At 43.7% G+C, this 11290-nt stretch overlaps 1 protein-coding gene across 2 annotated transcripts; it reads left to right on the plus strand.

Moving 5' to 3' along the window:
- The first annotated feature begins 3121 nt into the window (after nucleotides 1–3121).
- LOC138963065 (uncharacterized) lies at nucleotides 3122–4831 on the plus strand. Of its 2 annotated transcripts, none has more exons than XM_070335077.1 (2): nucleotides 3122–3163; nucleotides 3793–4831. In XM_070335077.1, exon 2 carries the CDS (start codon nucleotides 3801–3803, stop codon nucleotides 4713–4715), a length of 915 nt encoding a protein of 304 aa, XP_070191178.1. In that variant the 5' UTR covers nucleotides 3122–3163; nucleotides 3793–3800; the 3' UTR covers nucleotides 4716–4831. The 2 variants fall into 2 exon arrangements, with proteins under 2 accessions (XP_070191178.1, XP_070191171.1); XM_070335070.1 differs by having other exon boundaries at nucleotides 3136–3293.
- The last annotated feature ends 6459 nt before the right edge of the window (nucleotides 4832–11290 follow it).

An 11290-nucleotide genomic window follows, 5' to 3' on the forward strand; every position in this document is an offset into this window, starting at 1 on the left:
GTCCGTCTGTCTGTCACACTCTCTGTCACTCTCTCTCTCTCTCTCTCTCTCTCTCTCTCTCTCTCTCTCTCTCTCTCTCTCTCTCTCTCTCTCTCTCTCTCTCTCTCTCGTCTTAACCCAGATAGACCACAATAAGCGTAAACCCATGCTGGTTTAATCAAACAACTTCATTGGCCATTATTTACACACAAAAATGGCTTCCTTTGCTTTCAGAAATGGCATGCCTTAAATAACGTTTAGATTCCAGGGAAATTAATGATGATTCTGAACTGGCTTTTAAAAAGTGGAAACAGCTCTCTGGTCACAGGAATGACAAGACACTCATTTTAAATGACAAAGGGAAAAGAAAGAAAAAAAGAAAAATTAATAGCAATAGAACACAACAAGGTCGGCTCTCTTCCCACTACAGACAGTTACCGGACAGTTACGTGCATAACGTGATGCGCCGTATCCTGGAGGAAGAATAAAATCTTTGATCATTGCAGAAAATGTGGGCTAATGCAAAATTTCTGAAAGTATGAGCTTTGTGGCAAAGCTGAATCTTCGTCTGCATTCGTTGCAGTACAGCCCTTTGTTCAGGGTTTTTTGATAAACAACATTTTTATTTTCGTCAGATTATAGCTTAGTATTTAGGACTCTCCAACGCTCAGCCTTTTACACGTGAAACCGCATGAATGGCGTGAAACACAAATGCAAGGCTAAAACATTCATCAGCCTTTCCTTCTATACGGATTTTTTTTTTTAAAGTTCATTCAATAGCTCGATGAAGAAATGCTTTTGACTCCCCCCTTTTTTGTTTGAACCATTCTTACATCCGTTTTTTCGCTGTATAAAAAAAATGGGTCCTCAGTCAATAACCCTCAGCGTGACTCAGTACCCATCATGAGAAACAGACGTCTCATGCATATTGTTAGTTTCTAGCTATTAAAGGTTTTCCTTCAGTGCAAGCGTCGTCACTTGCATTCAAGAGATGGAGAAAGCAAACATTCTTATGTCAGTTTTGGCATTTTATTACAGGTCTCTCGATTATTAAAAGGCTGTCGGTTTGTGCAACAACTACTTCTTCTTCTTCTTCCGTAGAGGACTGGGTTCTTGCGAACGTCTCAGAGTCCTGCATCTACATTCACTGGCTGATTCCTGAAGCACAGTTATGTTTTAATGCCATTATTTTACAAACAGAACAACTTCTGTTTTGGGGGGAGGGGGGGGGTCGGAGCGCATGTGGTTTTGCCCCCAGTTTTGCTCGATTTATAGCTTGAAAAAAATACGGGCAAATGACACGCACATCCTAAGTTTTCAACTTTATCTAGCCCTCTATATGTGCAGAATCGCCATTTGCATTCAAAAACTAAAGTGTATAACTATATATGTTTTTGGCCGTTATTTGATGTTGTTTGTTTCGATATTTATTTTGGGTGTGTGTGTGTGTGTGTGTGTGTGTGTGTGTGTGTGTGTGTGTGTGTGTGCGTGTGTGTGTGTGTGTGTGTGTGTGTGTGTGTGTGTCTGTGTGTGTGTGAGTGCGTGTGTGTTTTTATAACATTTTCACATCGTTTTTGCCACTTTATAAAGAACTCTCCCAATCCTCGGCCCCTCTCGATACCCAGACGTGAGAAAGTGACGTGGCACGCGCGTGTCTGTTTCAGCACGCGAGGGGAGGCGCGTGCGCTATTGATCACCGCGGACTTTGGGTGTTGAGTCAACTGGATGCAACAAGCGTGCAAGGATCTCGCTTTCAAGGAGGAGGGGAGGGGAACGGGGAGGGAGGGGGTTGGGGTTGTGAGGGCAAGTGGTGGGGTGGGGAGGTGTTCGAATAAGTCTGTTGGTAGAGTCAGCAAGGTAAATCGTAGGCGTTTTTGTTGAGCGACGCGTGACAGGGAGGAGATAATGGGATAAGAATAGGGTCAGCTGAGTCTTGAGAAAGTAAGGTCATCAACAATACGAAAGGTTAAACCTAAGACTGGTCAAGTGGCGTCTTTCTGACAATTTATTCAATCATTTTGCAAAGAACACAACTGCATACGTATAGCACAAGTGATTAAATGATTATGCTGAGTGCGATAAGTGTGAACTTTTATTTTTACTTTTTCAAGTTAGAAAAGATCTTTTTTCCCAAGTAATATGCACGAATATAAACCCCAAAAAGTAGTTTCTGGTTTAGTTAAAAAAATACACAGGGCGATACTTTCAAACGAACTTTGAAGTGGTCATATTTTAAATGTCACAGTAAACAATTAACAGACAAACTATTAAGGCAAGAATTTAGAGGGTACGTAGAAAAGAGCGTCAACCATCGATAGTAAGACGTTGACCCGTTTTATATATATGAAGTCTTATATCGCGCGCGTATCTACAGACTCGGACTCAAGGCGCAGGGATCTATTTGGCCTCCACCACGAAATGAGTCGCATGTCACCTTTGCATGATTTTCATATTTTTACATTTTCCTAAAGAGTTTTTTATGCTCTATCCAGTGGTGAAAACCGTATTAGAAAAGAGCGAAAACTGTTTGAGTTATAAGCCTGTGACTAAGGTGATCCTCCCACTGTTACCATACACTCCCCGGACTTATATTAAGCCTAGTGCAGAACCGCGCGAGGTGACATGCGGCTCATTTCGTGGTGGAGGGTCACATTTATGCCGTGTGAGATGGAATTTTTTACACAATACATCACGCATTCACATCGACTAGCAGATCGAAGCCATTTCGGCGCATATCCTACTTTTCACGGCCTATTATTCCAAGTCACACGGGTATTTTGGTGGACATTTTTTATCTATGCCTATACAATTTTGCCAGGAAAGACCCTTTTGTCAATCGTGGGATCTTTAACGTGCACACCCCAATGTAGTGTACACGAAGGGACCTCGGTTTTTCGTCTCATCCGAAAGACTAGCACTTGAACCCACCACCTAGGTTAGGAAAGGGGGGAGAAAATTGCTAACGCCCTGACCCAGGGTCGAACTCGCAACCTCTCGCTTCCGAGCGCAAGTGCGTTACCACTCGGCCACCCAGTCCTTATCGGTTCTTCGGTTTTACCCATTTATCTGATTCACGTTCATTCCAAAGCATTTTGAGCATAATTATTGCGTACAGTTTCCCTGTATAGTTCTAGGAATAGGGAAGGTTTGTTATAGGGGAGACCGGGGATAGTCGGCCCCCGGGGTAAGTTGGACTATTGGCTTTTATTTGATTCCTTTGGTGTATTTAGACATTTTGGTCATGTGACTACGTCACGCGACTGCCCGCCTTCCTGCACAGAAAATATGGCGCCAATCTGATGCAGATATTGGAGGTAAGTGATAAAAAACTGATTTTGATCATTTGGAGTAAATTTGTTAAAGATTTGTTTGGATCAGATTTCAGCGCTAATGAATCGCATCAGTCAGACAAAAACATATATGAACAAAACATGTATATCAACGGTTTCACTGGAAAGTGATACTTTTGCTCTGCCCAGTGTCAGTGTTTATTGCTACCCCTCCAAATAAAATTTCCTGTGTTGGGGTAAGTTGGTCCTCATGTGATGGGGCACGTTGGTTCCAGGGGCCGACTTGCCCCGGGGGGTAGGGCCAACATGCCCCATATAGTGTATATTCTTTTTTCGTGATAATACACTGTTTTTGTGTTTGTTTGTTCTTTTAAATAACCGTGAGATTGATGTGTGTGTGTGTGTGTGTGTGTGTGTGTGTGTGTGTGTGTGTGTGTGTGTGTGTGAAAGAGAGAGAGAGAAAGCCTGTGTGCGTGCCAAATCACTGGGACACTTTGGTGATTTATTTTTTGCATTTGTGTAGGTTCCACTATGGTGAGAACATATGAAAGAAAGACCAGCAGAGGATGCATGCCAGATGTAATTCGCAGGGCGATAGATCACTACCACACCACAGAAGATGGGGTGAAGAAAACTGCTGCTCTTTTCGACGTGCCAAAGACAACACTCCGACGCCAGCTTCTGAAATTTAAGAACCTGTCTGCCCCACAGCGAGAGAAAAATGTTGCAGGTCTTCCTTTAGGGTATACCCGACACCGACAGGTCTTCACTGACGAACAGGAGTTGGCACTGGTCAAGTACCTGAAGGATGCTTGTGACATATATTTTGGATTGTGCCCAATCGAGGTCCGTGTCTTGGCATATCAGTGTGCAAAGCAATTTGACATCCCTATGCCCCAGTCATGGAGTGAGAAAGAACGTGCTGGGGCTGACTGGTTTTCAGGCTTCATGAAGAGACATAAAGACTGTATTTCTATCAGAACACCTGAAGCTACCAGTATTGGTCGTGCTACAGCGTTTAACAGAGCAAACATTGATGACTTCTTTCAGAAGTTGGGCACTGTAATCGACAGGTACAAGTTTGAGGCGAAGGACATTTGGAACGTTGACGAAACGGGGGTGGTGACAGTCCAAAAGCCTCGCAAAGTCGTGGGACCTACTGGTGCCAAACAAGTTGGATCATTGGTGTCATCAGAGAGGGGACAACTAGTCACCCTGTGTGCTGCAATATCTGCAGATGGTCGTTCAGTTCCACCATTTTTTGTGTTTCCAAGGGTCAAGTTCTCTGACCATTTCCTCACAGGAGCCCCTACTGGATCTAAGGGAAGTGCACACAAGTCTGGTTGGATGACGGAAGAGAACTTCCCGAAGTTCTTGGAACATTTCAAGCATCACGTGAGACCTTCAAAGGAGTCACCTGTTCTCGTACTATTGGACATGTACTGATGTCCTCAACACGAAAAGAATTTTTTGTCCTTTGATTCATTTTGTTCAGTTTTGCGATGCAAAACATAATGTTGTTTTTATTTCTGTTTCGGTCTAATAAATCCCGTTGAACTGAGTGCTCTCGTGAATCATTTCTGACATTCTGAAAGTGAGGGTCCAACTTGCCCCATACGTAGGGCCAACTTACCCCGACACGGGGCAAGTTGGACCCTGTGTCACTAGGTCTGTTTGCAGCCAAACTGTAAACAATATTACAATAGTTTGGCCACTTTTTTTTATCACAAATTTGAGCAAGATATTAACGCTCATTTTAAACCATAAATCGTTTCTCTATCTCTCTTAAATTAGTCTCCACATTGGTTTAAGTGCAAAAGGGGGCCGACTATCCCCGGTCTCCCCTACTGCGGGGTCACTTCGGGCACGTATTCAATGTATTATGAAAATTGGGGTTATAACGGTATGGCAAGCAATGACATTCTGTTCCTTGCTTACCGGTCATTGTTCATGTGCTGTTGTTGCACCTATTTTACTGCAGGTATTTTATAATGCAATAATAATAATAATAATAAATGAGCATTTATATAGCGCAACATCATAACTTTACGATTGTGCTCTTTGCGCTTGACACATTTAAAAATAATTTGGGTGTTGAGTCAACTGGAAGTGAATTTAATGTTAGAATAACTGCATGCCTGAAGTAAAGGGGTCACACATAGATAGCATTGCAAGGCATATTCCATAGACATTGTCGTTGACAAGCTCATCAAACTCTACTTATTAGTTTTGATGAATGGCCTCCAGCTCAATATACGCGGCATTAACGATTATGGAAAGCAAATGACAGAAAACACTACGCAGTTATAAGGCTATATGCAAAATAATGCAAGAATGCGCGGCACCGATGGATCATACCTCAATAAAATGCGATAACCACTACGGACAACACACTGGGGCCCAACCCTCGGTGCATGTATACGCTTTTAATGAGTAACGACAATGAACGATGACCGAAAGCTCAATATACGCTTTAACGATTACGGAAAATGAACTACAGAAAACACCACAATCGTTATTGTGAGACTGTCAACGCAAGAATGCCACATTCAGCATAGAAACCCGGCCCAGCGTTTCCGATTCAGCTTGTTATTCTATAGGGGGCGCCAGCTGTGACTTTGTCTCTTTTCAACTCTTCCTTTTGTCTGCTTCAGGCTTTTGTTGCAAACTGCTAGAACGGCTGTTTATTGTCGCTTTTCGCTCTCTGTACGAAGGGACATATTGACTGATCGCATTGAACGACTTAGTCACTTTACCCCTTTGATCTTTCAAAGCGGCGAGATAGATATGACAGTGATATTCAGCTGGCTGTCAAAAAAACATAGAATCTGTATTGTTTGTATATTCTGGCCTCCGTGAATGCTTAGAATCGATGTGCTTACATCTCTTGCCATCATTTATTTACAACGGCTCCCACCCCCTATACAGAATCGTCTTCTGATATACCGGTATATGCCAACGTGTACTGTCCCTTCGTCATCGTACTCAAAAGTTCATCGACCCAAGGATAAAACGTGAGATCTTACTTTTTCTTATCGGTTCTTCGATTTCATTTTTCTGCACACAATTTGAGTAGGGTCAGTCACTTTGCATTTTTTTTAGCGTCCGTCTGAACACTTGGGGCTAATCGCAGGAGCCAAACATTGTATTTTATTTATTTTATTTTATTTATTTACGAGGATTTATATCGCGCACGTATCTCACCACACAAGGCGACTCAAGGCGCATGTTACCCGGTCAACAACTATCATGATATAATTGGAGTTTTGGGAACGACCATGAGACCATTCACCATGTAACTTCCGGTTGTACATCGTTGCGTCAGCGGAACTGTCCAAAGGCATTCGTTGTTTATTGTTTCATCTGCAGTAGCAAAAATGCAAGTTTAACTTCGTTTCCGCCCGCATCAGTCGAAACGTTACGCTTTTTAAGAAGCAAAAACTACGACCACGAATGTTCATGCATCCAGTCTAATAATGTTGTTGTATTCACGTTGATCCGTTACTTTTGGTACAACTTTACAATACGTAAAAATATTGTGGAGGGCAGTAAGGGATGTAATGTGTGCATAGTTAAAACAACTATCTCAAATCTGAAGCACGACTCTTCGTGGTCGTAGGCTGTTTTTTTGTTGTTGTAAATCTGCGTTTAGCTTGAGAATAGAAAATGGTCAAATTAAAGGGAGGAAATACAGTCTGCCAAATCCAAAATAAGGTAACATTTATTTTTACATGAGGATTGTTGCTTAAGGGCAAAATACATCTTCGCAGTCGCCACTACACTACATGCTGCGATAGGAATTATGACGAGTACTTTTCACGCAACGTGTAGCGGGCTGGGGGGGGGGGGGGCAGAATTACCTCTATAATCTGCAGTGCGTGTGCTGTCCTGCTGAAGTTAAATAGGTGAGCGCTGGGCCTTACAGCTTCAAAATTAATTCAATGTGTCTATTTTTCATATCCAACAGGAGCACCCACAGAGGTTCAAAATGAGGAATTCCTCCAAAAGGAGGAAGATTCTCATGGCTGTCAGGCTCGTAGAGAGCATAATTTCTCTAAGTTTGAAAAGAGAAGTATAAAGCGGTGTATAACACGTTATACGTGCCAACGAATAAAGCAAAGAGCTGAAGAGCGAACCATTCGTAGTCGTTCTAAATCTTCTTCGTAGGGAGCGCAACTTGTCTAATTCCGCTTGTGCTGCTACCACTGTTGCTGGTACTATGGCCGCGGTACTGCTGATGGGTGGAGATTATGCCGATGATAATGATAGACTATGACTAACGGTCAAAGGCCGTGCGCGGGAGCTGTTTGTCAATATTGTTATCGGCTTAATTTGGCCAGAAAATTGTTTAGTGTGATGTTATGCCTGCGTGCATGGCTGGTTAGTGATGGTATGGCTCTGTAATGGGCGAAATTCTGAATGTTTCCGATACAGTGTAAATACATTACAGTCCAATAGTGTTCTTCTGCATTACAGTATAGGCCTAACAATGTGACCCAACAAAGCTGCACAGTGCACCACTGTAATACTTTGCTATTTCCACAGCTCAGTGTCGCCTGTGTGGAAGGTGTTGGTTGGTGTCGATTAGAAAGAAAGATTCGACATCTTTATCGATTTCAGTGTCAACCTGATTTTACAACTAGAGATTGATTTCTTTATTGACATTATTACACTTGCACTTAATAAGAGAGAGAGAGAGAGAGAGAGAGAGAGAGAGAGAGAGAGAGAGAGAGAGAGAGAGAGAGAGAGAGAGAGAGAGAGAGAGAGAGAGAGAGAGAGAGAGAGAGAGAGAGAGAGAGAGAGAACATGACGAGAGAGAGTGTGTGTGCGTGTGCGTGTGTCCGCGTGTGTGTCCGCGCGTGCGCGGTGTGTGCGTGTGTGTCTGTCTGTCCGGCTGTGTGTGTGTGTTCGTGCGTGCGTGTGTGCGTACATGTTTGTGTGTCTGTGTGTGCGTTTGGGTGGGTGTGTGGATGATGAGTACGACAGAAGGAGGAGCAGATGCTGTGGGTTCCTTCGGGATTTTCTCACTGCCGCTCTGTATTCCTGCAAAATATTCCGTATACGTATAAGTAATTCATATTACATACATCTGTATACCAGCGGGTCTCAGTTCTTCCGAGTCAGCCAGCTCTGACACCACACATGCGTGACATTTTCTGACTCTAGTAGAACAAAAAGGCTCATTGTTACCTAATAAATACACATAGGAATTACAAACTCTCAGTGAAAACCAGCGTAGCATGGAACAAGTCGCGTGAGGCGAAATTACTACATTTAGTCAAGCTGTCGAACTCACAGAATGAAACTGAACGCACTGCATTTTTTCACAATGACCGTAGTCCGCCGCTTGTGCATAACGGAGTGAAACTGACGAGCCTGTTCAGCGCGGTAGTGGTTTCGCTGTGCTGCATAGCACGCTTTTCTGTACCTCTCTTCGTTTTAACTTTCTGAGCGTGTTTTTAATCCAAACATATCATATCTATATGTTTTTGGAATCAGGAACCGACAAGGAATAAGATGTAATTGTTTTTAAATCGATTTCGGAAATTTAATTTTGATCATAATTTTTATATTTTTAATTTTTAGAGCTTGTTTTTAATCCAAATATAACATATTTATATGTTTTTGGAATCAGGAAATGATGTAGAATAAGATGAACGTAAATTTGGATCGTTTTATATAAAAAAAATTATTACAATTTTCAGATGTTTAATGGCCAAAGTCATTAATAAATTTTTAAGCCACCAGGCTGAAATGCAATACCGAAGTCCGGCCTTTGTCGAAGATTGCTTTACAAAAATTTCAATCAATTTGATTGAAAAATGAGGGTGTGACAGTGCCGCCTCAACTTTTACAAAAAGCCGGATATGACGTCATCAAAAGTATTTATCGAAATAAAGAAAAAAAATTCAAATTTCATAAAGATCGGTCCAGTAGTTTGGTCTGAATCGCTCTTCACACACACACACGCACAGACACATACACACACACACACACACACACACACACACACACACACACACACACACACACACACACACACACACACACACACACACATATGTATCCACCACGACCCTCGTCTCGATTCCCCCTCTATGTTAAAACATTTAGTCAAAACTTGACTAAATGTAAAAAGAAGAAAAGCGATGCCACAGTCAAGCCACTGATGGTACTTAATGCTGCGTGGGTCGCATAGCTGGCATCAGCGGCGTGTGCCGTGAGGTATGAGACCTAATTGCCTGTGTATTAGTCTAGGGGGACCCGCGTGCAATATTCATAAGGGGCAGAAATGAAAAGTCACCGGTTACGTCAGCTGCTAATGGTTGCTTATAGCTGGGCTGACCGAGTCAAACGCCGCTTGTCCCGACCCCAGGGGCAACGGGGAACCATGCAAGTTGAACTTATAGTGGATTTTCTGAGTTAGTTGAAATTGCGTTCTTCTTCTCGTAAGTCCTTCTTATCCTTCTGTCTTGTCACGAGTAACATCAGCAGTCAATGGCCGCTCTGCTGACCGAGTCAAACGTGACCGCCACCCTGACCCGAGGGGCATGAAACCGGCCGAGTCCAGCCATCGCTGTACCGATCCTGTTTTGAGACTTTTGATGTTGATGCTTTCTTCGGTAGTCTTCTGTCTTGTCATGAGTACCGATAGCAGTCAGTGGCCGCTCTGCTGGTTTGACTGAGTCAAACGCCATCCCGACCCCAATTCAGTGAAGGGCAGGGAACCCGGCCGAGTCGAGCCATCGCTGTACCGATCCTGTTTTGAGACTTTTGATGTTGATGCTTTCTTCGGTAGTCTTCTGTCTTGTCATGAGTACCGACAGCAGTCAGTGGCCGATCTGCTGGTTTGACTGAGTCAAACGCCATCCCGACCCCAATTGAAGGGCAGGGAACCCGGTCGAGTCGAGCCATCGCTGTACCGATCCTGTATTGAGACTTTTGATGTTGATGCTTTCTTCGGTAGTCTTCTGTCTTGTCATGAGTACCGATAGCAGTCAGTGGCCGCTCTGCTGGTTTGACTGAGTCAAACGCCATCCCGACCCCAATTGAAGGACAGGGAACCCGGCCGAGTCGAGCCATCGCTGTACCGATCCTGTATTGAGACTTTTGATGTTGATGCTTTCTTCGGTAGTCTTCTGTCTTGTCATGAGTACCGATAGCAGTCAGTGGCCGCTCTGCTGGTTTGACTGAGTCAAACGCCATCCCGACCCCAATTGAAGGGCAGGGAACCCGGCCGAGTCGAGCCATCGCTGTACCGATCCTGTATTGAGACTTTCGATTGTGATGCTTTACTCAGTAGTCTTCTTCTTCTGTTCGGTCACGAGTAACGTCAACGGTTCATGCTGGGCCGCTCTGCTTAGTTGACCGAGTCAAACGCCATAGTCCTGACCCAAGGCCGGGTACAATACAATACAATACAATACAATAACTTTATTAATCTCTAAAAGAGAAATTGCATTGCTGAGCTTTTGTGTCCGTAACTGACATTCAAAAATAAACATTTGTTCTTTGTAGGGAATCGAGTAGAGCCATCCGGCGTTATACTAATTCTGTGTCGCGGTTCTTTTTTCTGGAGTTTGCTGCTTAAGTCTCTCTTTTTTTTTTGGGGGGGGGGTAGTTTTGTCCTGTTGATGTTGTTGTTGTGTTGTTGTTGTTGTTGTTGTTGTTGTTGTTGTTGTTGTAGTGTCACGAGTTGCGTCAGCAGCTACCGACCACTCAAATGTGTAACCAGTCGAGACAACGGTGACAAACCCCAGGAACAAGGAACTCTCTCTCTCTCTCTCTCTCTCTCTCTCTCTCTGTTGCAGCCCTGTCCCCTTCTTATCTTCCACGGTCCTCTCGACACTTCTTTCTGTCTGTCTCTCGAGCGGCTCCACCGTCGTGGCCGCCCACGACACGACACTCACCGATCTCTCGGTAGTCCCACCAAACCCAACGCGCGCTCCACTGACTGCGCGTGCACACCACGCGCACACTGCGGCATAGCAAGCCAGGCAAAAGCAATGAAGTGTTGGAAG

The sequence above is a fragment of the Littorina saxatilis genome, linkage group LG1 (genome assembly GCF_037325665.1).
Source record: "Littorina saxatilis isolate snail1 linkage group LG1, US_GU_Lsax_2.0, whole genome shotgun sequence".
Taxonomy (NCBI): domain Eukaryota; kingdom Metazoa; phylum Mollusca; class Gastropoda; order Littorinimorpha; family Littorinidae; genus Littorina; species Littorina saxatilis.

Bases quoted from the DNA above. Each gene is read 5' to 3' on its own strand.
- LOC138963065 (XM_070335077.1), top strand. From the start codon at position 3,801: ATGGTGAGAACATATGAAAGAAAGACCAGCAGAGGATGCATGCCAGAT.